This window comes from Protomyctophum bolini (assembly GCF_963924005.1).
Source record: "Protomyctophum bolini genome assembly, chromosome: 19".
Taxonomy (NCBI): Eukaryota; Metazoa; Chordata; class Actinopteri; order Myctophiformes; family Myctophidae; genus Protomyctophum; species Protomyctophum bolini.
The window spans coordinates 39,559,525-39,587,123 of record NC_137880.1 but is presented as its reverse complement, the minus strand read 5'-3'; the positions used below and the strand labels follow the sequence as shown (position 1 = coordinate 39,587,123).

The 27,599-nt window shown below is 45.6% G+C and overlaps 1 protein-coding gene across 1 annotated transcript in view; it reads right to left on the bottom strand.

Moving 5' to 3' along the window:
* Nucleotides 1-18,536, bottom strand: part of LOC308334099 (adenylate cyclase type 3-like) — a gene marked incomplete at its 5' end in the record, with an annotated part of 28,881 nt that extends 10,345 nt beyond the window's left edge. Inside the window, 14 exons of the mRNA XM_080790687.1 lie at nt 1,391-1,507; nt 2,075-2,162; nt 3,741-3,902; nt 5,462-5,538; nt 5,711-5,818; nt 8,877-9,042; nt 10,345-10,503; nt 12,595-12,722; nt 13,363-13,474; nt 13,824-13,960; nt 15,659-15,708; nt 16,159-16,258; nt 16,850-17,032; nt 17,997-18,536. Of these exons, the coding sequence (XP_080646813.1) occupies nt 1,391-1,507; nt 2,075-2,162; nt 3,741-3,902; nt 5,462-5,538; nt 5,711-5,818; nt 8,877-9,042; nt 10,345-10,503; nt 12,595-12,722; nt 13,363-13,474; nt 13,824-13,960; nt 15,659-15,708; nt 16,159-16,258; nt 16,850-17,032; nt 17,997-18,536 (2,127 nt within the window). The remainder of the gene's footprint in view (nt 1-1,390; nt 1,508-2,074; nt 2,163-3,740; nt 3,903-5,461; nt 5,539-5,710; nt 5,819-8,876; nt 9,043-10,344; nt 10,504-12,594; nt 12,723-13,362; nt 13,475-13,823; nt 13,961-15,658; nt 15,709-16,158; nt 16,259-16,849; nt 17,033-17,996) is intronic.
* Between the last annotated feature and the right edge of the window lie 9,063 nt (nt 18,537-27,599).

Here is a 27,599-nt window from a genome sequence, read left to right as displayed (position 1 = left end):
GACATACAACTATTACGAGTAAGACGCGCGAACGCGGGAAGCGAACGCAGATCGTAAATTGCAATAACAACTCAGCTCCATATATGGGCACAAAAGGGGCCAGGTCCACAACAAACAAATCACTGGCCCCTTTTGTGCCCATATATGGAGCTGAGTGGACCTGGCCCCTTTTGTGCCCATATATGGAGCTGAGTGATTGCTGATGCAACACACTCCATATTTGGATAGCGGGACAGACAGACAGACAGACAGACAGACAGACACACACACAGACATGATCTGCTAGGTCTCATAGTAAGTGCTCACTGATTTCGCAATCACACTCCCTGCAGAGGGAAGGTACAGGGTGCATATGTTGGTTATAGACAATATTAACACACTCTCTGCAGAGGGAAGGTACAGGGTGCATATGTTGGTTATAGACAATATTAACACACTCCCTGCAGAGGGAAGGTACAGGGTGCATATGTTGGTTATAGACAATATTAACACACTCCCTGCAGAGGGAAGGTACAGGGTGCATATGTTGGTTATAGACATACAACTATTAACACACTCCCTGCAGAGGGAAGGTACAGGGTGCATATGTTGGTTATAGACAATATTAACACACTCCCTGCAGAGGGAAGGTACAGGGTGCATATGTTGGTTATAGACAATATTAACACACTCCCTGCAGAGGGAAGGTACAGGGTGCATATGTTGGTTATAGACATGCACAACTGTATTAAACTAACAAGACTAGCAGATCTACAAGTTGAAGTTGTGAGCTTAGCTGTGTCTGTGGGGTTTTTTTTATAAATATTGAACCAATTAAAAACATTAACAAGATCTTGCAGACTAACAGTTTTTGCAATAACGGTGCTGAATAAATGTGTAAAAAATAAACTGGGTGTATCAATAGCTTCTGTTCCGGCCAGGCTCTGCTAAGGCAGTGGTGTGTGTGTGTGTGTGTGTGTGTGTGTGTGTGTGTGTGTGTGTGTGTGTGTGTGTGTGTGTGTGTGTGTGTGTGTGTGTGTGTGGAACAGGCTGTCCCCGTAGGGCCTGAGTCCTGAGTAATGGGCCCACAGGCAGTGAAACAGACACCTAAAACAGGCTGTCCCCGTAGGGCCTGACTAATGAGCCCACAGGCAGTGACACAGACAACTAAAACAGGCTGTCCCCGTAGGGCCTGACTAATGAGCCCACAGGCAGTGACACAGACTACTAAAGCACTCTCTTGGGAACGGCTATAGGCACACATGAAAGACATCAATGACAAGGTGAGGAAACACACACACACACACACACACACACACACACACACACACACACACACACACGCAGGTACGCAGGTACACACACACACACACACACACACACACACACACACACACATACACACACTCACCATGTCAGCGATCTGGGCCATGGTGAGAACAAAGATGGCCGCCGCGGCCCATGTGTTCCTGGCCCAACGCGTCTGATCGATCCACACGGAGAAGGACACCAGCCTCCTGGAGAACCTCTGTCACACGGATAGAGAAATCAGTAATATAGTAATCAGTAATCAGTATTTCTCACCCTATAGGGTAGACTGCAGCCAGGGAGCAGACAGAGTAATATAGTAATCAGTAATCAGTATTTCTCACCCTAGGGTAGACTGCTAATCTGACGCTGCCAGATCCAAGAAGCTTGCTACACAAATTTGTTTCACAGCTTATTGGGATCTGGGATCTCGGGAGGCAATTCGATGACGGGGCTGTTCCTTTTTTTCAAGATACTTGGTTAGATGATTGGATGGACCGTCTGTCTATCACCGTGTGGGCGTGCAAACACAACCAATCATATTGACGTGTCTATATAGCTTCACATCCGGTTTCGCACATATCCCGCCCTTAGCTCACGCTGATTGGTTCGGTACGGAACGGATTGGCGTTAGCTCAACTCCCTGAGAGATCCCAGATGGTTGCGGTGTTGGGGAACATGGTTACCCAATACCGCCCCCAGCTGGCAAAGTCAGGTTAGTAGACTGCAGCCAGGGAGCAGCCAGTGTAATAGAGTAATCAGTAATATAGTAATCAGTATTTCTCACCCTAGGGTAGACTGCTGCCAGGGAGCAGACAGTGAGGATGAGAAGCAACACCTCTCCAATGGCCAGAGTCACATAGTTCACTGTCAACCTGTAGAAACACAGTAGAAACACCAGAGTCACATAGTTCACTGTCAACCTGTAGAAACACAGGATAAACATCAGAGTCACATAGTTCACTGTCAACCTGTAGAAACACAGGATAAACATCAGAGTCACATAGTTCACTGTCAACCTGTAGAAACACAGGATAAACATCAGAGTCACATAGTTCACTGTCAACCTGTAGAAACACAGGATAAACATCAGAGTCACATAGTTCACTGTCAACCTGTAGAAACACAGTATAAACATCAGAGTCACATAGTTCACTGTCAACCTGTAGAAACACAGTAGAAACACCAGAGTCACATAGTTCACTGTCAACCTGTAGAAACACAGTATAAACACCAGAGTCACATAGTTCACCGTCAACCTGTAGAAACACAGTAGAAACACCAGAGTCACATAGTTCACTGTCAACCTGTAGAAACACAGTGTAAACACCAGAGTCACATAGTTCACTGTCAACCTGTAGAAACACAGTAGAAACACCAGAGTCACATAGTTCACTGTCAACCTGTAGAAACACAGTAGAAACACCAGAGTCACATAGTTCACTGTCAACCTGTAGAAACACAGTATAAACACCAGAGTCACATAGTTCACTGTCAACCTGTAGAAACACAGTGTAAACATCAGAGTCACATAGTTCACTGTCAACCTGTAGAAACACAGGATAAACATCAGAGTCACATAGTTCACTGTCAACCTGTAGAAACACAGTATAAACATCAGAGTCACATAGTTCACTGTCAACCTGTAGAAACACAGGATAAACATCAGAGTCACATAGTTCACTGTCAACCTGTAGAAACACAGGATAAACATCAGAGTCACATAGTTCACTGTCAACCTGTAGAAACACAGTATAAACATCAGAGTCACATAGTTCACTGTCAACCTGTAGAAACACAGTAGAAACACCAGAGTCACATAGTTCACTGTCAACCTGTAGAAACACAGTATAAACACCAGAGTCACATAGTTCACCGTCAACCTGTAGAAACACAGTAGAAACACCAGAGTCACATAGTTCACTGTCAACCTGTAGAAACACAGTGTAAACACCAGAGTCACATAGTTCACTGTCAACCTGTAGAAACACAGTAGAAACATCAGAGTCACATAGTTCACTGTCAACCTGTAGAAACACAGGATAAACATCAGAGTCACATAGTTCACTGTCAACCTGTAGAAACAAAGGATAAACATCAGAGTCACATAGTTCACTGTCAACCTGTAGAAACACAGTAGAAACATCAGAGTCACATAGTTCACTGTCAACCTGTAGAAACACAGTAGAAACATCAGAGTCACATAGTTCACTGTCAACCTGTAGAAACACAGTAGAAACATCAGAGTCACATAGTTCACTGTCAACCTGTAGAAACACAGTAGAAACATCAGAGTCACATAGTTCACTGTCAACCTGTAGAAACACAGTAGAAACACCAGAGTCACATAGTTCACTGTCAACCTGTAGAAACACAGTAGAAACACCAGAGTCACATAGTTCACTGTCAACCTGTAGAGTACAGTGAATGGTTTACAGTGTATAACCACTCACAGTGGGTCTATCAGGACCTCCGTGGCGGTGCTGAGCAGCAGAACCAGGCAGCAGCCGCAGAAGGCCGCCCCGCTCCGCTCCTCCCTCTCGGCGGTGTAGCGCTTCTCCAGCTGACGGTCCGCGAAGCGCAACGACACCGCACTGAAGACCTGCTCCTTCACGCTGCCATGAGATGAGAGAGGGACATGGTGGTGAGACACGGTGAGAGAGGGACATGGTGGTGAGACACGGTGAGAGAGGGACATGGTGGTGAGACACGGTGAGAGAGGGACATGGTGGTGAGAGAGGGACATGGTGGTGAGACACGGTGAGAGAGGGACATGGTGGTGAGAGAGGGTGAGAGAGGGACATGGTGGTGAGACACGGTGAGAGAGGGACATGGTGGTGAGACACGGTGAGAGAGGGACATGGTGGTGAGACACGGTGAGAGAGGGACATGGTGGTGAGACACGGTGAGAGAGGGACATGGTGGTGAGACACGGTGAGAGAGGGACATGGTGGTGAGAGAGGGACATGGTGGTGAGACACGGTCAGAGGGACATGGTGGTGAGACACGGTGAGAGAGGGAGACGGTGGTGATACACGGTCAGAGAGGGACACGGTGGTGAGACACGGTCAGAGAGGGACATGGTGGTGAGACACGGTGAGAGAGGGACATGGTGGTGAGACACGGTGAGAGAGGGACATGGTGGTGAGACAGGGTCAGAGAGGGACATGGTGGTGAGACACGGTCAGAGAGGGACATGGTGGTGAGACAGGGTCAGAGAGGGACATGGTGGTGAGACAGGGTCAGAGAGGGACATGGTGGTGAGACAGGGTCAGAGAGGGACATGGTGGTGAGACAGGGTCAGAGAGGGACATGGTGGTGAGACACGGTGAGAGAGAGGGACATGGTGGTGAGACAGGGTCAGAGAGGGACATGGTGGTGAGACACGGTCAGAGAGGGACATGGTGGTGAGACACGGTGAGAGAGGGACATGGTGGTGAGACACGGTCAGAGAGGGACATGGTGGTGAGACACGGTCAGAGAGGGACATGGTGGTGAGACACGGTCAGAGAGGGACATGGTGGTGAGACACGGTCAGAGAGGGACATGGTGGTGAGACACGGTCAGAGAGGGACATGGTGGTGAGACACGGTCAGAGAGGGACATGGTGGTGAGACACGGTCAGAGAGGGACATGGTGGTGAGACACGGTGAGAGAGAGGGACATGGTGGTGAGACACGGTCAGAGAGGGACACGGTGGTGAGACACGGTCAGAGAGGGACATGGTGGTGAGACACGGTCAGAGAGGGACATGGTGGTGAGACACGGTCAGAGAGGGACATGGTGGTGAGACACGGTGAGAGAGGGACATGGTGGTGAGACACGGTGAGTGTCTTACGGTGAGTGTCTTACGGTGAGTGTACATGGTCTGTAGTTGCGAACGCAGTGAGCACTTACTATGAGACCTAGCAGATCATGTCTGTCTGTGTGTGTGTCTGTCTGTCTGTGTGTCTGTCCCGCTATCCAAATATGGAGTGTGTTGCATCAGCAATCACTCAGCTCCATATATGGGCACAAAAGGGGCCAGGTCCACATATACAGTAACAGCGGGACAGACACAAAGACAGACAGACAGACATGATATGCAGGGTCTCAGCTGCGTTCGCTTCCCGCGTTTGCGCGTCTTACTGGTTCTTACATGGTCTGTAGTTCTTACATGGTCTGTAGTTCTTACATGGTCTGTAGTTCTCTCTCTATGAGCTCCTGATGCAGTCGTCTGTTGATCATCTCCTCCTCCTGGGTCTTACTCCTCTGGGGCGTCACGGGCTGTGGGCACACACACACACACACACACACGCACACGCACACGCACACAGATGTTAACGGGCACAGAAATCTGCACCCTTGTACGTGCGTGCTTGCGTGTGTATTAAAATACTCTACCAAACATAGTCATTGTTCTGTCGATCATATTATAATTTACCTCCTGTTTGGACTCGGTGGGCGTGGCGTGGGTTGATGTCGCGTTCCCATTGGTTGCCGTCGTGTTAATCAATTGGTTTGAGTTTCTATTGGACAGCGTGCTTGGTTTCTGAGGGGGGAGAGAGAGAGAGAGAGAGAGAGAGAGAGAGAGACAGAGAGAGAGAGAGAGAGAGAGAGAGAGAGAGAGAGAGAGAGAGAGAGACAGAGAGAGAGACAGAGAGAGAGAGAGAGAGAGAGAGACAGACAGAGAGAGACAGAGAGACAGAGAGACTGACAGATGAGCTCAGGGGAAGAGAATACTACAGACGAAAAACAGTCCAAATTCTATTCTGAATCCTCCACGAAAAGGCCTCGTTGTCCCGACCCCTTATCCATCATTTATACATTATGGATAATTAGTGTGGACTTAAACTGTTACTCGTCAATTAAGAAAACAGTATAGACTCACACCTGCCTCACACTGAGATGCAAACAGAATAGACTCACATCTGCCTCACACTGAGATGAAAACAGTACAGACTCACATCTGCCTCACACTGAGATGAAAACAGTACAGACTCACATCTGCCTCACACTGAGATGAAAACAGTACAGACTCACATCTGCCTCACACTGAGATGAAAACAGTACAGACTCAAATCTGCCTCACACTGAGATGAAAACAGTACAGACTCACATCTGCCTCACACTGAGATGCAAACAGAATAGACTCACATCTGCCTCACACTGAGATGAAAACAGTACAGACTCAAATCTGCCTCACACTGAGATGCAAACAGAATAGACTCACATCTGCCTCACACCGAGATGCAAAACAGAATAGACTCACATCTGCCTCACACTGAGATGAAAACAGTACAGACTCACATCTGCCTCACACTGAGATGAAAACAGTACAGACTCACATCTGCCTCACACTGAGATGAAAACAGTACAGACTCACATCTGCCTCACAGTGAGATGAAAACAGTATATACTCACATCTGCCTCACACTGAGATGAAAACAGTACAGACTCACATCTGCCTCACACTGAGATGAAAACAGTACAGACTCACATCTGCCTCACAGTGAGATGAAAACAGTACAGACTCAAATCTGCCTCACACTGAGATGAAAACAGAATAGACTCACATCTGCCTCACACTGAGATGAAAACAGTACAGACTCACATCTGCCTCACAGTGAGATGAAAACAGTACAGACTCACATCTGCCTCACACTGAGATGCAAACAGAATAGACTCACATCTGCCTCACACTGAGATGAAAACAGTACAGACTCACATCTGCCTCACACTGAGATGCAAACAGAATAGACTCACATCTGCCTCACACTGAGATGAAAACAGTACAGACTCACATCTGCCTCACACTGAGATGCAAACAGAATAGACTCACATCTGCCTCACACTGAGATGAAAACAGTACAGACTCACATCTGCCTCACACTGAGATGCAAACAGAATAGACTCACATCTGCCTCACACTGAGATGCAAACAGTACAGACTCGCATCTGCCTCACACTGAGATGCAAACAGAATAGACTCACATCTGCCTCACACTGAGATGAAAACAGTACAGACTCACATCTGCCTCACACTGAGATGAAAACAGAATACTCACATCTGCCTCACACTGAGATGAAAACAGTACAGACTCAAATCTGCCTCACACTGAGATGAAAAACAGAATAGACTCAAATCTGCCTCACACTGAGATGAAAACAGAATAGACTCACATCTGCCTCACACTGAGATGAAAACAGTACAGACTCAAATCTGCCTCACACTGAGATGAAAACAGTACAGACTCACATCTGCCTCACACTGAGATGAAAAACAGAATAGACTCAAATCTGCCTCACACTGAGATGAAAACAGAATAGACTCACATGTGCCTCACACTGAGATGAAAACAGTACAGACTCACATCTGCCTCACACTGAGATGAAAACAGTACAGACTCACATCTGCCTCACACTGAGATGTAAACAGAATAGACTCACATCTGCCTCACACTGAGATGCAAACAGAATAGACTCACATCTGCCTCACACCGAGATGCAAACATCATGTTTTCTTGCGGGTGAATGTTTTATTTTGTGTACATTGCACTGTACACATACTGTACACGTGTATAGTTAGTTTGACTCACTGACATAAAACTACAAGCCAAATGGCTGCCAATTAAGTGGGGTTATTATTACCCTATCCCTAACCAAGGACTGTCTAAAGAGGACGGGACTGGAACTGGGCATGTTTCTTTCCTTCCATGGAGCACTGTGTGAGTCAACATGGCGGCGCCCCTTACGGTCTTCGCGTCCCGTCCTCTTTAGACAGTCCTTGACCCTAACCCGGAAGTAGAGCGTTCTTCTCATCCAATTGACCATTTGCACAGCGCGGCCATATGTTTGGAAGCACTCGTTTTCAGTAAAGCAACGTCCTGCTGCCTCCTGCATTATGTGATAATTCACAACAGGTGGTACTGCAGGGCCGTTGAGCGATATCTAACGAGCGCTTCCAAACTGCAACACTTAGAAAAATAATGTCTACGGTGGATTTTTATGAAACAAACACTTTGAGGATAGAAAGAGAATAATTCAAGCTTTCAGTACAGCTGCAATGTAGGTGAGTTTCACGTTGTTTAATTCAATCGGATAGGACTGTTCTGTTTGGATGAATGGGCTGTCTATGGGAAGTTGCACCTATAGGTAGCACCTTGACATGACCTTATATGGTAAGATGGCCGCGGTCTGCACATGGAGAACATTGGTATAGTATTTGCGAATGCAGTGAGCACTTACTATGAGACCTAGCAGATCATGTCTGTATGTGTGTCCGTGTGTGTCCCCCCCCTTTGTGCCCATATATGGAGCTGAGTGATTTGTTTGTAATTGATGCAACACACACCATATTTGAACGTATAGCTGCTTTGGGGACTCCTTATATGGTTATGGCTAAGTTAAAAACAACTTAAAAATAACTTAACTTAAAAAAATAACTTAAAAATAAATCTTAAAAAAAAACAAATATGTACGAGCTGCGTTCGCTTCCCGCGTTTGCGCGTCTTACTGGTGGTATTGGTATTAAAATAACAGGCCTTGGCCTTGAAAAGGGGTTCCAAAGGACAGGAGGGAGGGAGAGGTTCACCAGGCCGTTAACGCACCGTCCCAGCCAGACCGCTGGTCGTGGAGGCGTGTTCAGGAACTCTGACCAGGTAGGTGTCGATGCCTTTCTCCAGCAGGTAGTCGCACCGCTCTCCACCGTTCCCCGGCTCCACCTCCACCTCCCCCTGAAGACACTCCATGGTGCTCTGGGAGATATGCACTCGCCTACAGATACACATATATATATACATATAGATATAGATATATATCCATGGTGCTCTGGGAGATATGCACTCGCCTACAGATATACAGATATACATATAGATATAGATATATGCACTCGCCTACAGATATACATACATATAGATATAGATATATATCCATGGTGCTCTGGGAGATATGCACTCGCCTAGAGATATAGATACACATACATACACAGTAGATATATATGCACTCGCCTAGAGATATAGATACACATACATACACAGTAGATATATATGCACTCGCCTACAGATATAGATACACATACATACACAGTAGATATATATGCACTCGCCTACAGATATAGATACACATACATACACAGTAGATATATATGCACTCGCCTACAGATATAGATACACATACATACACAGTAGATATATATGCACTCGCCTACAGATATAGATACACATACATACACAGTAGATATATATGCACTCGCCTACAGATATAGATACACATACATACACAGTAGATATATATGCACTCGCCTACAGATATAGATACACATATATATATATACTGAAGATATAGATTTGGATATCTATCCATGGTGCTCTGGGAGATATGCACTCGCCTACAGATATAGATACATATAGATACACATATAGATATAGATATATGCACTCGCCTAGAGATATAGATATAGATAGATACACATATAGATATAGATATATGCACTCGCCTACAGATATAGATATAGATAGATACACATATAGATATAGATATATGCACTCGCCTACAGATATAGATATAGATAGATACACATATAGATATAGATATATGCACTCGCCTACAGATATAGATATAGATAGATACACATATAGATATAGATATATGCACTCGCCTAGAGATATAGATATATGCACTCGCCTAGAGATATAGATATAGATATGCACTCGCCTGTGGAATAGAACAATACCAGTAAGACGCGCAAACGCGGGAAGCGAACGCAGCTGAGACCCTGCAGATCATGTCTGTCTATCTGTCTGTGTGTCTGTGTGTCTGTCCCGCTGTTACTATGTGGACCTGGCCCCTTTTGTGCCCATATATGGAGCTGAGTGATTGCTGATGCAACACACTCCATATTTGGACGTATAGCGGGACAGACACACACACAGACAGACACACAGACAGACATGATCTGCTAGGTCTCATAGTAAGTGCTCACTGCGTTCGCAATCACTGCGTTCGCAATGAGGCTGAACGCGCGAGCGCACGCACACACACTCCATCTTATTGGCTACACATACAGTGACATCATACCCGGGTATGCCTCCAGACTCCATCTTATTGGCCACGGTCACGTCCGTGGACCAGACATCGAACTGCCACCTCCTCTGTCCCAGGACTCCGCCCAGCACCGTGCCCGTGTGGACGCCCACGCGCATGTCCACGTCCGTCCCCGTCTTCTCACGCACGTAGCTGGAGGAGGAGGAGAGGGACAAAGACACTATGAGGAGGACGTAGCTGGAGGAGGAGGAGAGGGACAAAGACACTATGAGAAGACTCTTAGGACAGGAGGAGGAGGAGAGGGACAAAGACACTATGAGGAGACTCTTAGGACAGGAGGAGGAGGAGAGGGACAAAGACACTATGAGGAGGACGTAGCTGGAGGAGGTGGAGAGGGACAAAGACACTATGAGGAGACTCTTAGGACAGGAGGAGGAGGAGAGGGACAAAGACACTATGAGGAGGACGTAGCTGGAGGAGGTGGAGAGGGACAAAGACACTATGAGGAGGACGTAGCTGGAGGAGGAGGAGAGGGACAAAGACACTATGAGAAGACTCTTAGGACAGGAGGAGGAGGAGAGGGACAAAGACACTATGAGGAGACTCTTAGGACAGGAGGAGGAGGAGAGGGACAAAGACACTATGAGGAGGACGTAGCTGGAGGAGGTGGAGAGGGACAAAGACACTATGAGGAGACTCTTAGGACAGGAGGAGGAGGAGAGGGACAAAGACACTATGAGGAGGACGTAGCTGGAGGAGGTGGAGAGGGACAAAGACACTATGAGGAGACTCTTAGGACAGGAGGAGGAGGAGAGGGACAAAGACACTATGAGGAGACTCTTAGGACAGGAGGAGGAGGAGAGGGACAAAGACACTATAAGGTGACTCTTAGGACAGGAGGAGGAGGAGAGGGACAAAGACACTATGAGGAGGACGTAGCTGGAGGAGGTGGAGAGGGACAAAGACACTATGAGGAGGACGTAGCAGGAGGAGGAGGAGAGGGACAAAGACACTATGAGGAGACTCTTAGGACAGGAGGAGGAGGAGAGGGACGAAGACACTATAAGGTGACTCTTAGGACAGGAGGAGGAGGAGAGGGACAAAGACACTATGAGGAGGACGTAGCTGGAGGAGGTGGAGAGGGACAAAGACACTATGAGGAGACTCTTAGGACAGGAGGAGGAGGAGAGGGACAAAGACACTATGAGGAGGACGTAGCTGGAGGAGGTGGAGAGGGACAAAGACACTATGAGGAGACTCTTAGGACAGGAGGAGGAGGAGAGGGACAAAGACACTATGAGGAGACTCTTAGGACAGGAGGAGGAGGAGAGGGACAAAGACACTATAAGGTGACTCTTAGGACAGGAGGAGGAGGAGAGGGACAAAGACACTATGAGGAGGACGTAGCTGGAGGAGGTGGAGAGGGACAAAGACACTATGAGGAGGACGTAGCAGGAGGAGGAGGAGAGGGACAAAGACACTATGAGGAGACTCTTAGGACAGGAGGAGGAGGAGAGGGACAAAGACACTATAAGGAGACTCTTAGGACAGGAGGAGGAGGAGAGGGACAAAGACACTATAAGGTGACTCTTAGGACAGGAGGAGGAGGAGAGGGACAAAGACACTATAAGGTGACTCTTAGGACAGGAGGAGGAGGAGAGGGACAAAGACACTATGAGGTGACTCTTAGGACAGGAGGAGGAGGAGAGGGACAAAGACACTATGAGGTGACTCTTAGGACAGGAGGAGGAGGAGAGGGACAAAGACACTATGAGGTGACTCTTAGGACAGGAGGAGGAGGAGAGGGACAAAGACACTATAAGGTGACTCTTAGGGCACATTCACACTGTGGTTCCTGACTATAAGGTGACTCTTAGGGCACATTCACACTGTGGTTCCTGACTATAAGGTGACTCTTAGGGCACATTCACACTGTGGTTCCTGACTATAAGGTGACTCTTAGGGCACATTCACACTGTGGTTCCGGGTGCACACTCGGGGTATAGTGTGAATGCTGCGTACGTCTCCCCCGGAGCGGATCAACCCAACCGTGGTATACGGATCTCTGCAATGTGAAAGCACTGAACACAAGTTGTAATGAAGTGTACTTGGGGTCGGATCGATGCAATGTCACCTCCTTGTTTTGCTCGCCAAGTAGCCCCAGTGATTGAAGGAGTGGGTTATCGGTGGACTTTAACCAGCCAATCAGAATAAAGTATTGGGACTGCCCGTTTTAGAAATGCACCATTTACCAAATAAACACATAGAGTAAAGTAGACTCACGAGATGGCGTCCACCATAGCCAGGCCCATCCTGATGGAGCAGACGGCGTGGTCCTCCCTGTAGTCCGGCAGACCACAGATACAGTAGTAACAGTCTCCCAGGATCTTGATCCTCAGCTGGTGGTGGTCCTGCAGCCGCAACCAGAACCAGAACCAGAGACGGCCTTTTTTACATTCATTCATTCATTCATTGTATTGAACAAGAATGGCCATATTTGTCCCCCGTCATGAGACAATTAAAACATCAATTTGTCACCGCTAAACCCCTTATCCCTAAACTTGTTTTCCCTTTTTACCACTCCAAGGAACAGCAATGTCCGTGTTCACCTACTGTATGTGCCTATGTGTTGGTTAATGAGCACCTGAGCACCAGTATATGACTATGAGTACCAGTAGGGGGCGCTGTTGTGCCAGAAACAGAGAGAGGGATAGTGCTGCACTGTTGCCTTAGCCTGGGCACCATTTCATTTATAGGGTATATGATCCTGTCGGGGGTGGATGATATCGTTACGTCATGTCGTGGTATTGTTTTGTAGTCGACAGGCAGGAACAACAGGCGGCCACTTATTCCTTTTCCCTCAAACCGATTTTTCTCAATAAAAGCTACAGGCTACGAGAGCTTTTATTGAGAGGGAAAAGGAAGTTGCCACAGTTGCCACTGTTTTATACAACAGTATAGTGTGCGTGTCTGTGCGTGTGTGTGTGCGTGCGTGCATGCGTGCGTGCGTGCATGCGTGCGTGCGTGCGTGCGTGCGTGCGACCAACTCACCGCTGCCAGTTTGTCGAAGCGGGCGAACAGTTCGTTCAGAAGCTTCACCAGCTCCTGGGCGCTGCAGGCCGACGAGAGCTGGGTGAAGCCAACGATGTCAGCAAACAGAATGCTAGGAATATATCACAGAATATATCACAAAATATATCACAAAATATACCACAGAATATATCACACAATATACCACATGTTACAGAACAGAATGCTAGGAATATATCACAAAATATATCACACAATATACCACAAAATATACCACATGTTACAGAACAGAATGTTAGGAATATATCACAAAATATATCACAAAATATATCACAATGCTATAACTATATCACATGTTACAGAATTGAATGCTAGGAATATATCACAAAATATATCACAATGCCATAAATATATCACAAAATATATCACAAAATATACCACAATATATGTTGTACTATGTGTAGGCTACATGTTGTACTGACCTGACGTTCTCATGGCGGTACATGTACATGGTGTTGAACTGCTGCTGCTGGTCGTGGCTCTGGCTGGCCTGGTTCTTCATGCCTTGCAGCATCTCATCGGCGATGTGTTTGGGCAGGATGGACAGCAGCAGGTCCTCCTGAGAAGACCCCCCCCCCACAAACACTTTCATTGGCTTGGATTGGTTCAGGCCACGTCACAACGCAACGGCCGACGCTCCATATCAGGGCAGTTTTCCGCGCTATCGGAAGGTCGCTATAGTTCGTATCCCCGGACCGGCACGTTAAAATTACCACCGCTGAAGTGCCCGTGGACAAGGCATTGAACCTCTACCATAAAATGTTCTATGAGCAGGGCCTGGCTGTAAACAAGTTCTTGAGCTTAGTCCAGTTACCCTGGGTAAACATAGTACCTTAACCTTTCCTTTCCTTAGTCCAGTTACCCTGCAGGGTAAACATGGTACCTTTCCTTTCCTTAGTCCAGTTACCCTGGGTAAACATAGTACCTTTCCTTTCCTTAGTCCAGTTACCCTGGGTAAACATAGTACCTTTCCTTTCCTTAGTCCAGTTACCCTGGGTAAACATAGTACCTTTCCTTTCCTTAGTCCAGTTGCCCTGGGTAAACATAGTACCTTTCCTTTCCTTTCCGCATCGTGACGCATCGTGAGCACATATAGCAATTTAAAAGCACCATGAGCTTGAGAATTGTAGAATAAAGTCCTATAAAATGTGCTCCTGGTATAAAAAGCTGTGAAGTTGTAGGTGTACTCTGACAGAATCCATGTTGTGGCAACACTGTGATCCACTGATGATAAAACAACAGGCTGTTACCACTGAGTGAAGCAAAACACACTCTAATTAACACTCACTAATTAGTACACAGCACAGGGTGTGTGTGTGTGTGTGTGTGTGTGTGTGTGTGTGTGTGTGTGCGCGTGCGTGCATGCGTGCGTGCGTGGCGTGCGTGCACGGTGCGTGTGGTTCCATTGTATTCCAGGAACATCTGAGATTTAAGTCTGTTATGATGACACAGAATTTGGAAATCACGTTCAAATTAATAAATGACACAAAAAACCCCAGAGATAAAAGACAAAACACATTCCAGAATCCTGTTCATTGTGTCGTCAACTTAACAGACTTACTGCTTTTGGCCATAATAAGGTATTTAATAATTACCTTCCACTCTTGGCGGAGAACTCCGTCTGATAAGCTTTATGAATTGATATCAAACCGGATCGCTGATTACTATTTTTTAGACTAAAGACTCATACATAGTCTGGATTTTCGGTGGTTAGGTGACCACCGAACTACAACATGACGTCACTGAGGTGACCACCGAACTACAACATGACGTCACTGAGCCGCGGTGAAGAGCAAACCACCGCCACCGCACCAGCCCTTCTCTCTGTTTTTACTCACCACCGCTCAACGTTATTTCAGCTCCGGTGGTCACCTCACCACCGGAGCGGCGGTCACCTCACCACCGGAGCGGCGGTCACCTCACCACCGGAGCGGCGGTCACCTCACCACCGGAGCGGCGGTCACCTCACCACCGGAGCGGCGGTCACCTCACCACCTGAGCGGCGGTCACCTCACCACCGGAGCGGCGGTCACCTCACCACCGGAGCGGCGGTCACCTCACCACCGGAGCGGCGGTCACCTCACCACCGGAGCGGCGGTCACCACACCACCGGAGCGGCGGTCACCTCACCACCGGAGCGGCGGTCACCTCACCACCAGAGCGGTGGTCACCTCACCACCGAAAATCCAGACTATGAATAGGCCTTTAGTCGCGGAACATTTTCTGCCCTAGTTTTAGTCGACAAAATTAAGCGTACCTGCTGTGTGCTCTGCTCCTCCAGGGTCATCTTGACCTCCAGAGACTGACCTGCTGTGTGCTCTGCTCCTCCAGGGTCATCTTGACCTCCAGAGACTGACCTGCTGTGTGCTCTGCTCCTCCAGGGTCATCTTGACCTCCAGAGACTGACCTGCTGTGTGCTCTGCTCCTCCAGGGTCATCTTGACCTCCAGAGACTGACCTGCTGTGTGCTCTGCTCCTCCAGGGTCATCTTGACCTCCAGAGACTGACCTGCTGTGTGCTCTGCTCCTCCAGGGTCATCTTGACCTCCAGAGACTGACCTGCTGTGTGCTCTGCTCCTCCAGGGTCATCTTGACCTCCAGAGACTGACCTGCTGTGTGCTCTGCTCCTCCAGGGTCATCTTGACCTCCAGAGACTGACCTGCTGTGTGCTCTGCTCCTCCAGGGTCATCTTGACCTCCAGAGACTGACCTGCTGTGTGCTCTGCTCCTCCAGGGTCATCTTGACCTCCAGAGACTGACGCGCCTCCAGGAAGGCCGTGCGGTACTTCCTGTCCGCCATGTTGTATGACATCACTCCCAACGCCGCCGCGCACACATACAGCACCATGTTGGCCGCGAGCTGGAGAGAGAGAGAGAGAGAGAGAAAGAGAGAGAGAGAGAGAGAGAGAGGGGGGGGAGAGAGGGAGAGAGAGAGAGAGAGAGAGAGAGGGGGGAGGGGGGAGAGAGGGAGAGTGTGAGAGAGAGTGAAAGAGAGAGAGAGAGAGAGAGAATATTTTGTTTTCTTTCACAAGTTAATGGAAAGGTTATGGTTTTGATGTAAAATATTACTGGTATATTCCGGTAGTACCTTTCCTTTCCTTAGTCCAGTTACCCTGGGTAAACATAGTACCTTTCCTTTCCTTAGTCCAGTTACCCTGCAGGGTAAACATAGTACCTTTCCTTTCCTTAGTCCAGTTTACCCTGGGTAAACATAGTACCTTTCCTTTCCTTAGTCCAGTTACCCTATTGGTAAACATAGTACCTTTCCTTTCCTTAGTCCAGTTACCCTGGGTAAACATAGTACCTTTCCTTTCCTTAGTCCAGTTACCCTGGGTAAACATAGTACCTTTCCTTTCCTTAGTCCAGTTACCCTGCAGGGTAAACATAGTACCTTTCCTTTCCTTAGTCCAGTTACCCTGCAGGGTAAACATAGTACCTTTCCTTTCCTTACCTGTCTGACCAGCATGGCTCCCTGCCGGGCGTCGTGGAGCCTCTGGGCGACCGTCAGGCCCAGAACCAGGGTGTGCAGACAGCAGGACAGAGCGGACAGCAGCAGCATGGACCCCAGGTTCAGAGGAAGAGTCAGGAAGCAGGAGAAGATGAAGAACGCCTGCCAGCCCGCAGAGTCACTGGCCTGTCATGGGAGGGTGGAATCAGAGTCACTGGCCTGTCATGGGAGGGTGGAGTCAGAGTCACTGGCCTGTCATGGGAGGGTGGAGTCAGAGTCACTGGCCTGTCATGGGAGGGTGGAGTCAGAGTCACTGGCCTGTCGGGGAGGGGTGGAGTCAGAGTCACTGGCCTGTCGGGGAGGGGTGGAGTCAGAGTCACTGGCCTGTCGGGGAGGGGTGGAGTCAGAGTCACTGACCTGTTGGGGAGGGGTGGAGTCAGAGTCACTGGCCTGTCGGGGAGGGGTGGAGTCAGAGTCACTGACCTGTCGGGGAGGGGTGGAGTCAGAGTCACTGACCTGTCGGGGAGGGGTGGAGTCAGAGTGCATTGAAAATGAACAATCATTTTCAATGAGACCTGCGTTTTTTGCGACAACGCAAGCGTATCTACGTGGAGCACGGTCCGCTCGCGTGCTCGTTACGTGCACACGCCCCCCCCCCGACTCACCAGACTGGATTCTGTTTGGGTTTTTTTTTTACGCTTGCGTTGTCGCGCCGCACTTCAACAGACCTGGAGGAGACTTAGATAGCATTTTATGTACACACTCATTTCATTCCACTGTTTAGACAGATGTGAGGTTCTTAGCTTATTATGATTCTTGACGACAATTTCTATGTATTTAATGTACCGTGTTGTTCTGCTAATTGCCTAAAATGGTAAATTGTAACACAGCGCCACCTACCTGTGGGGAGGACCGGTAGTTGAGGCCCATGTAACACAGCACCACCTACCTGTGGGGAGGACCGGTAGTTGAGGCCCATGTATAACACAGCGCCACCTACCTGTGGGGAGGAGCGGTAGTTGAGGCCCATGTAAACACAGCGCCACCTACCTGTGGGGAGGAGCGGTAGTTGAGGCCCATGTAAACACAGCGCCACCTACCTGTGGGGAGGAGCGGTAGTTGAGGCCCAAGTAAACACAGCGCCACCTACCTGTGGGGAGGAGCGGTAGTTGAGGCCCATGTAACAGAGCACGTGGACGGCGACCATCAGCCACAGGACGTAGGGCACGGCGCCGCGGGACACCACCGCGGCGGGAGCCGGCCGCCGTGCGCGGCAGAGCGCCCACAGAGCCGCGTCCGCCACCAGCCCCACCGCCGCCGTGGCCAGCGTGGCCCGCTGGTCGCCGCTCAGCGCAGCGTACGACGTCGTGGCGGCCGCAACCGTGACCACCACGTAGCCGTTGAAGAGCGCGGCGAACAGCGCCAGCGTGGCCAGCGTCTCCTGTCGCTGCCGGCGGAAGTAGGTCTGGTAGAGACGCTCCAGGGACGGCGGCGAGAAGGCCAGCTGGCGGCGCGTCGTTGTTGTTGTCGAGGCGACACACGGGAGGACGCAGCGGAGGCAGCGGCCGCGGCCGTCGTCCGGCGACTGGCGTGCGGTCGGCGACGCACCGACATCGGCATCGCTCTCCCCCTCCTCTCTGGCGTGCGGCGGGTGTTGTTGTTCCGCGGAATCTGCACGCGCGTCGTCCATGTTGTGAACCCGGTTAGCGGACATTTTGTTTTTTGTTGAAACGCAGAGAGAGTTCAGGGAAGAAGATGTCGTCTATATAGTCCCGTTGGCTCAGTTTAGCCGATAATACTGCGTTAAAGAAAAGCAACGCCCCAGAGATCAGGAACCTGAAGCTAGACGTGTGGAGGGAAGCCTTTCAGTTGGCCAGTCCGCATCACGTCCAGTGGGAATTCTTATGAATGACATTTAACAACCGTTAACCAAAGCTACCTAACAGCGAACGAAAACCAACAATTATTCACACAGCGACACACCCACACGGCCGGAAACATGGTGGCATAGCATAATAATTGATTGAAAAAAAACCTCTGTTCGGTTAATTAGGCAACATGATGAAAGGCAGAGTTTTAGAGGCCATCCAATCAGAATGCATGTTTGCTCACCATAGCCATACGTATAATGTCTGTTTAAAACCATTTAATTGTGATCGCCGTTTGACGACAGCCTTTCTTCTTGAAGACCAGACCGGGTGTTCATGTTGTTAATAATCCAGTCAAGCCCGGGCGGCGGCGTGACCGTCTGGGGCACCCGACTGGTAATCCAGTCGCAGTGTGCCGCGGGTTCGACTCCCGAGCCCGGCACGGCCTTTACTGCATGTCATCCCCCCCGATATCTCTCTCCCGTTTCCTGTCAGCCTTTACTGTCTGTCCCTTCAAAAAAACCAATAAAAAGGCGTAAGCCGCAAAAAAAATATCTTAAAGAAAAGAGAAAAAAATCCAGTCAAAACAAACACACAAGAGACCTCTTTGCAATCTGACATCTCACGTCACAACGTCCTCTCGTGGCGTCAGGTTTGCAGTTGGTGACCAAATCAAAGTCCTCTCGTGGCGTCAGGTTTGCAGTTGGTGACCAAATCAAAGTCCTCTCGTGGCGTCAGGTTTGCAGTTGGTGACCAAATCAAAGTCCTCTCGTGGCGTCAGGTTTGCAGTTGGTGACCAAATCAAATCCTGGCTGACCTCAAAACCTTCCTCTTCACGGTGTGTGTAGTGGGCAAGGCACAGCCAGGCGGAGGAACTGAAAGATATTCCAATGTACGCATCGTTTACAAAAAATGTGTCACAACAAGTTATGAAAGTTGAGAAAAATACTGCAAAGCGTGTCACGAGAAATGTCTCAAACGCAAGAATAACATACATGGCATCCTCCAGGACTTGTTTCCATTCCTCCTCTGTCTCTCTCTCTGTTGTTTCTAGTTGTTGTTAGTGTTGCTACGTTGAACACAGCACTGGCAGAGTGTTCAGTGTCCAGGGAATAGATGGAAGGATGACAGGGAGGAGGCAGGGGAGCAGAGACTCACCTGCTGTGACAGAGTGTGACCGTAAATACCCCACCCCCGCGCACGCACGCACGCACACGCGCGCACACACACACACACACACACACACACACACACACACACACACACACACACACACACACACACACACACACACGGGTATTGCAACTCTAGATTCACCACATTATAAAAAATTCTAGAGTTACAAATTGCAGCTGGTCTGTACATAGTAAACAGAACAGTCCAACAGTATCAGATCTACATGCTCAAAATGCAGCAGATCTACAAGCTCAAAATGCATCAAAAATACCAGATCTTCAAGCTCAAAATGCAGCAGATCTACAACTTTTTGCTCATAACATGTCGCTTCGCGCCTCGGTGTGAGCTTGTAGATCGCCTATTTTCACTGCTTCTTAAAAACATGTTCTCATTTACTGGGAAACAAATCACATTGCTCACCAACGAATAAACAAGGAAAAGGAGTCCTCACTCAGCTGCATGCTTCCTGTATGTTTGTTCAAGCATCAGAAATGTCACCAAATCTTCTTTCTTCTCCTTCATAAAGTTCTTCTTCGCTCAAAGGTTTATTATTGCTTTACTAGGTTCAGATGTATTGCTTAGTATTGGCTTTAAAAGAGTGTGTTTGATAAACAACCACCGCCAAACACACACAAACAAACACCCACTCTTCTCACTGCCCCAAAAATGGAACCCCTGGCCGGTCTCACTTAGTTTCCTGGTAGCTCACTTCCTGGAACTAATCCTGGAACTATTGCTCACAAGTTTGTTTTTCCCCACAGCGCCCCCTATGATCAAAGCTAGTCAACAGAAAATGGATGACAAATGTCCCCCATATGGGGATTACAATGCAAATAAAAAGTACATGAACCCGTGGATTTGCGCCCTCTACCGATAATGCCGTCATACTTCGAATGAATGGACTGTCAATGAAGGTTTAATACAATCAGATGAGTATTTTCTGTGTGGATGAATGGACTGTCAATGAAGGTTTAATACAATCAGATGAGTATTTTCTGTGTGGATGAATGGACTGTCAATGAAGGTTTAATACAATCAGATGAGTATTTTCTGTGTGGATGAATGGACTGTCAATGAAGGTTTAATACAATCAGATGAGTATTTTCTGTGTGGATGAATGGACTGTCAATGAAGGTTTAATACAATCAGATGAGTATTTTCTGTGTGGATGAATGGACTGTCAATGAAGGTTTAATACAATCAGATGAGTATTTTCTGTGTGGATGAATGGACTGTCAATGAAGGTTTAATACAATCAGATGAGTATTTTCTGTGTGGATGAATGGACTGTCAATGAAGGTTTAATACAATCAGATGAGTATTTTCTGTGTGGATGAATGGACTGTCAATGAAGGTTTAATACAATCAGATGAGTATTTTCTGTGTGGATGAATGGACTGTCAATGAAGGTTTAATACAATCAGATGAGTATTTTCTGTGTGGATGAATGGACTGTCAATGAAGGTTTAATACAATCAGATGAGTATTTTCTGTGTGGATGAATGGACTGTCAATGAAGGTTTAATACAATCAGATGAGTATTTTCTGTGTGGATGAATGGACTGTCAATGAAGGTTTAATACAATCAGATGAGTATTTTCTGTGTGGATGAATGGACTGTCAATGAAGGTTTAATACAATCAGATGAGTATTTTCTGTGTGGATGAATGGACTGTCAATGAAGGTTTAATACAATCAGATGAGTATTTTCTGTGTGGATGAATGGACTGTCAATGAAGGTTTAATACAATCAGATGAGTCTTTTCTGTGTGGATGAATGGACTGTCAATGAAGGTTTAATACAATCAGATGAGTCTTTTCTGTGTGGATGAATGGACTGTCAATGAAGGTTTCATACAATCAGATGAGTCTTTTCTGTGTGGATGAATGGACTGTCAATGAAGGTTTAATACAATCAGATGAGTATTTTCTGTGTGGATGAATGGACTGTCAATGAAGGTTTAATACAATCAGATGAGTATTTTCTGTGTGGATGAATGGACTGTCAATGAAGGTTTAATACAATCAGATGAGTATTTTCTGTGTGGATGAATGGACTGTCAATGAAGGTTTAATACAATCAGATGAGTATTTTCTGTGTGGATGAATGGACTGTCAATGAAGGTTTAATACAATCAGATGAGTATTTTCTGTGTGGATGAATGGACTGTCAATGAAGGTTTAATACAATCAGATGAGTATTTTCTGTGTGGATGAATGGACTGTCAATGAAGGTTTAATACAATCAGATGAGTATTTTCTGTGTGGATGAATGGACTGTCAATGAAGGTTTAATACAATCAGATGAGTATTTTCTGTGTGGATGAATGGACTGTCAATGAAGGTTTAATACAATCAGATGAGTATTTTCTGTGTGGATGAATGGACTGTCAATGAAGGTTTAATACAATCAGATGAGTATTTTCTGTGTGGATGAATGGACTGTCAATGAAGGTTTAATACAATCAGATGAGTATTTTCTGTGTGGATGAATGGACTGTCAATGAAGGTTTAATACAATCAGATGAGTATTTTCTGTGTGGATGAATGGACTGTCAATGAAGGTTTAATACAATCAGATGAGTATTTTCTGTGTGGATGAATGGACTGTCAATGAAGGTTTAATACAATCAGATGAGTATTTTCTGTGTGGATGAATGGACTGTCAATGAAGGTTTAATACAATCAGATGAGTATTTTCTGTGTGGATGAATGGACTGTCAATGAAGGTTTAATACAATCAGATGAGTATTTTCTGTGTGGATGAATGGACTGTCAATGAAGGTTTAATACAATCAGATGAGTCTTTTCTGTGTGGATGAATGGACTGTCAATGAAGGTTTAATACAATCAGATGAGTCTTTTCTGTGTGGATGAATGGACTGTCAATGAAGGTTTAATACAATCAGATGAGTCTTTTCTGTGTGGATGAATGGACTGTCAATGAAGGTTTAATACAATCAGATGAGTCTTTTCTGTGTGGATGAATGGACTGTCAATGAAGGTTTAATACAATCAGATGAGTCTTTTCTGTGTGGATGAATGGACTGTCAATGAAGGTTTAATACAATCAGATGAGTCTTTTCTGTGTGGATGAATGGACTGTCAATGAAGGTTTAATACAATCAGATGAGTCTTTTCTGTGTGGATGAATGGACTGTCAATGAAGGTTTAATACAATCAGATGAGTCTTTTCTGTGTGGATGAATGGACTGTCAATGAAGGTTTAATACAATCAGATGAGTCTTTTCTGTGTGGATGAATGGACTGTCAATGAAGGTTTAATACAATCAGATGAGTATTTTCTGTGTGGATGAATGGACTGTCAATGAAGGTTTAATACAATCAGATGAGTATTTTCTGTGTGGATGAATGGACTGTCAATGAAGGTTTAATACAATCAGATGAGTATTTTCTGTGTGGATGAATGGACTGTCAATGAAGGTTTAATACAATCAGATGAGTATTTTCTGTGTGGATGAATGGACTGTCAATGAAGGTTTAATACAATCAGATGAGTATTTTCTGTGTGGATGAATGGACTGTCAATGAAGGTTTAATACAATCAGATGAGTATTTTCTGTGTGGATGAATGGACTGTCAATGAAGGTTTAATACAATCAGATGAGTATTTTCTGTGTGGATGAATGGACTGTCAATGAAGGTTTAATACAATCAGATGAGTATTTTCTGTGTGGATGAATGGACTGTCAATGAAGGTTTAATACAATCAGATGAGTATTTTCTGTGTGGATGAATGGACTGTCAATGAAGGTTTAATACAATCAGATGAGTATTTTCTGTGTGGATGAATGGACTGTCAATGAAGGTTTAATACAATCAGATGAGTCTTTTCTGTGTGGATGAATGGACTGTCAATGAAGGTTTAATACAATCAGATGAGTATTTTCTGTGTGGATGAATGGACTGTCAATGAAGGTTTAATACAATCAGATGAGTCTTTTCTGTGTGGATGAATGGACTGTCAATGAAGGTTTAATACAATCAGATGAGTATTTTCTGTGTGGATGAATGGACTGTCAATGAAGGTTTAATACAATCAGATGAGTATTTTCTGTGTGGATGAATGGACTGTCAATGAAGGTTTAATACAATCAGATGAGTATTTTCTGTGTGGATGAATGGACTGTCAATGAAGGTTTAATACAATCAGATGAGTATTTTCTGTGTGGATGAATGGACTGTCAATGAAGGTTTAATACAATCAGATGAGTATTTTCTGTGTGGATGAATGGACTGTCAATGAAGGTTTAATACAATCAGATGAGTATTTTCTGTGTGGATGAATGGACTGTCAATGAAGGTTTAATACAATCAGATGAGTATTTTCTGTGTGGATGAATGGACTGTCAATGAAGGTTTAATACAATCAGATGAGTATTTTCTGTGTGGATGAATGGACTGTCAATGAAGGTTTAATACAATCAGATGAGTATTTTCTGTGTGGATGAATGGACTGTCAATGAAGGTTTAATACAATCAGATGAGTATTTTCTGTGTGGATGAATGGACTGTCAATGAAGGTTTAATACAATCAGATGAGTATTTTCTGTGTGGATGAATGGACTGTCAATGAAGGTTTAATACAATCAGATGAGTATTTTCTGTGTGGATGAATGGACTGTCAATGAAGGTTTAATACAATCAGATGAGTATTTTCTGTGTGGATGAATGGACTGTCAATGAAGGTTTAATACAATCAGATGAGTATTTTCTGTGTGGATGAATGGACTGTCAATGAAGGTTTAATACAATCAGATGAGTATTTTCTGTGTGGATGAATGGACTGTCAATGAAGGTTTAATACAATCAGATGAGTATTTTCTGTGTGGATGAATGGACTGTCAATGAAGGTTTAATACAATCAGATGAGTATTTTCTGTGTGGATGAATGGACTGTCAATGAAGGTTTAATACAATCAGATGAGTATTTTCTGTGTGGATGAATGGACTGTCAATGAAGGTTTAATACAATCAGATGAGTCTTTTCTGTGTGGATGAATGGACTGTCAATGAAGGTTTAATACAATCAGATGAGTATTTTCTGTGTGGATGAATGGACTGTCAATGAAGGTTTAATACAATCAGATGAGTCTTTTCTGTGTGGATGAATGGACTGTCAATGAAGGTTTAATACAATCAGATGAGTATTTTCTGTGTGGATGAATGGACTGTCAATGAAGGTTTAATACAATCAGATGAGTATTTTCTGTGTGGATGAATGGACTGTCAATGAAGGTTTAATACAATCAGATGAGTATTTTCTGTGTGGATGAATGGACTGTCAATGAAGGTTTAATACAATCAGATGAGTATTTTCTGTGTGGATGAATGGACTGTCAATGAAGGTTTAATACAATCAGATGAGTATTTTCTGTGTGGATGAATGGACTGTCAATGAAGGTTTAATACAATCAGATGAGTATTTTCTGTGTGGATGAATGGACTGTCAATGAAGGTTTAATACAATCAGATGAGTATTTTCTGTGTGGATGAATGGACTGTCAATGAAGGTTTAATACAATCAGATGAGTATTTTCTGTGTGGATGAATGGACTGTCAATGAAGGTTTAATACAATCAGATGAGTATTTTCTGTGTGGATGAATGGACTGTCAATGAAGGTTTAATACAATCAGATGAGTATTTTCTGTGTGGATGAATGGACTGTCAATGAAGGTTTAATACAATCAGATGAGTATTTTCTGTGTGGATGAATGGACTGTCAATGAAGGTTTAATACAATCAGATGAGTATTTTCTGTGTGGATGAATGGACTGTCAATGAAGGTTTAATACAATCAGATGAGTATTTTCTGTGTGGATGAATGGACTGTCAATGAAGGTTTAATACAATCAGATGAGTATTTTCTGTGTGGATGAATGGACTGTCAATGAAGGTTTAATACAATCAGATGAGTATTTTCTGTGTGGATGAATGGACTGTCAATGAAGGTTTAATACAATCAGATGAGTATTTTCTGTGTGGATGAATGGACTGTCAATGAAGGTTTAATACAATCAGATGAGTATTTTCTGTGTGGATGAATGGACTGTCAATGAAGGTTTAATACAATCAGATGAGTATTTTCTGTGTGGATGAATGGACTGTCAATGAAGGTTTAATACAATCAGATGAGTATTTTCTGTGTGGATGAATGGACTGTCAATGAAGGTTTAATACAATCAGATGAGTATTTTCTGTGTGGATGAATGGACTGTCAATGAAGGTTTAATACAATCAGATGAGTATTTTCTGTGTGGATGAATGGACTGTCAATGAAGGTTTAATACAATCAGATGAGTCTTTTCTGTGTGGATGAATGGACTGTCAATGAAGGTTTAATACAATCAGATGAGTCTTTTCTGTGTGGATGAATGGACTGTCAATGAAGGTTTAATACAATCAGATGAGTCTTTTCTGTGTGGATGAATGGACTGTCAATGAAGGTTTAATACAATCAGATGAGTCTTTTCTGTGTGGATGAATGGACTGTCAATGAAGGTTTAATACAATCAGATGAGTCTTTTCTGTGTGGATGAATGGACTGTCAATGAAGGTTTAATACAATCAGATGAGTCTTTTCTGTGTGGATGAATGGACTGTCAATGAAGGTTTAATACAATCAGATGAGTCTTTTCTGTGTGGATGAATGGACTGTCAATTTGATACAAATTACTTTTGTACTTTTACTAAAGTACATGTTGAATTCCCATTTCTTTATTCTAGCCAGGCCCCTATTTTATATTCACTTTTTCCCCCTGTTATTTCACAATTGCTTTTGCAATGTAAACGCATGTTTCCCATAATATGCCAATAAAGCCACTTTAAATTGAAACAAATTGACATGAGTATAATGCTGACCTGAAGGTGTTGTTTGTGGCTGTCAGTCAGTCAGGTGACAGTGCATGGTCAGGTGACAGTGGTCAGGTGACAGTGGGAGTCACCTATCAGCTGTCATTCGGTCAGTCAGGTGACAGTGGTCAGGTGACAGTGGGAGTCACCTATCAGCTGTCAGTCAGGTGACAGTGGTCAGGTTACAGTGGGAGTCACCTATCAGCTGTCAGTCAGTCAGTCAGGTGACAGTGGTCAGGTGACAGTGGGAGTCACCTATCAGCTGTCAGTCAGTCAGTCAGGTGACAGTGGGAGTCACCTATCAGCTGTCAGTCAGTCAGTTAGGTGTTAGTGGGAGTCACCTATCAGCTGTCAGTCAGTCAGTCAGGTGACAGTGGGAGTCACCTATCAGCTGTCAGTCAGTCAGGTGTGACATTGAGATCAGGTGACAGTGGTAGTCACCTGACAGCTGCTGACAGCTTGGTGCTGTCATGTGGTTTGTTAAAAGCACGCCTGGCCTCTGAAATGACCGTATGCACACCACACTGAGCGGTGCTAACTAGATGCATTATCCCACATTGACAGCCCATATTCATCCTGACAGAAAAGTCCTATCTTGCCTCATCCCGTTTCGAGTCATACATTGACTCCATTATTCCAAAATAAAATTACATAACATATTCCCAGATATTTCTTCGCATTGTGACAAATGTAATTAACGCAATAGATGCTAATCTAGTTCACAGCTTCGCCCTTTGCCCTCGGATACAAAGATATTGGATTAAGATATTTGAGACACTCTCTGATATTTTGAAAAATCGTGAAAAATCGTGAAAATGTGACTCAAATCTTTGA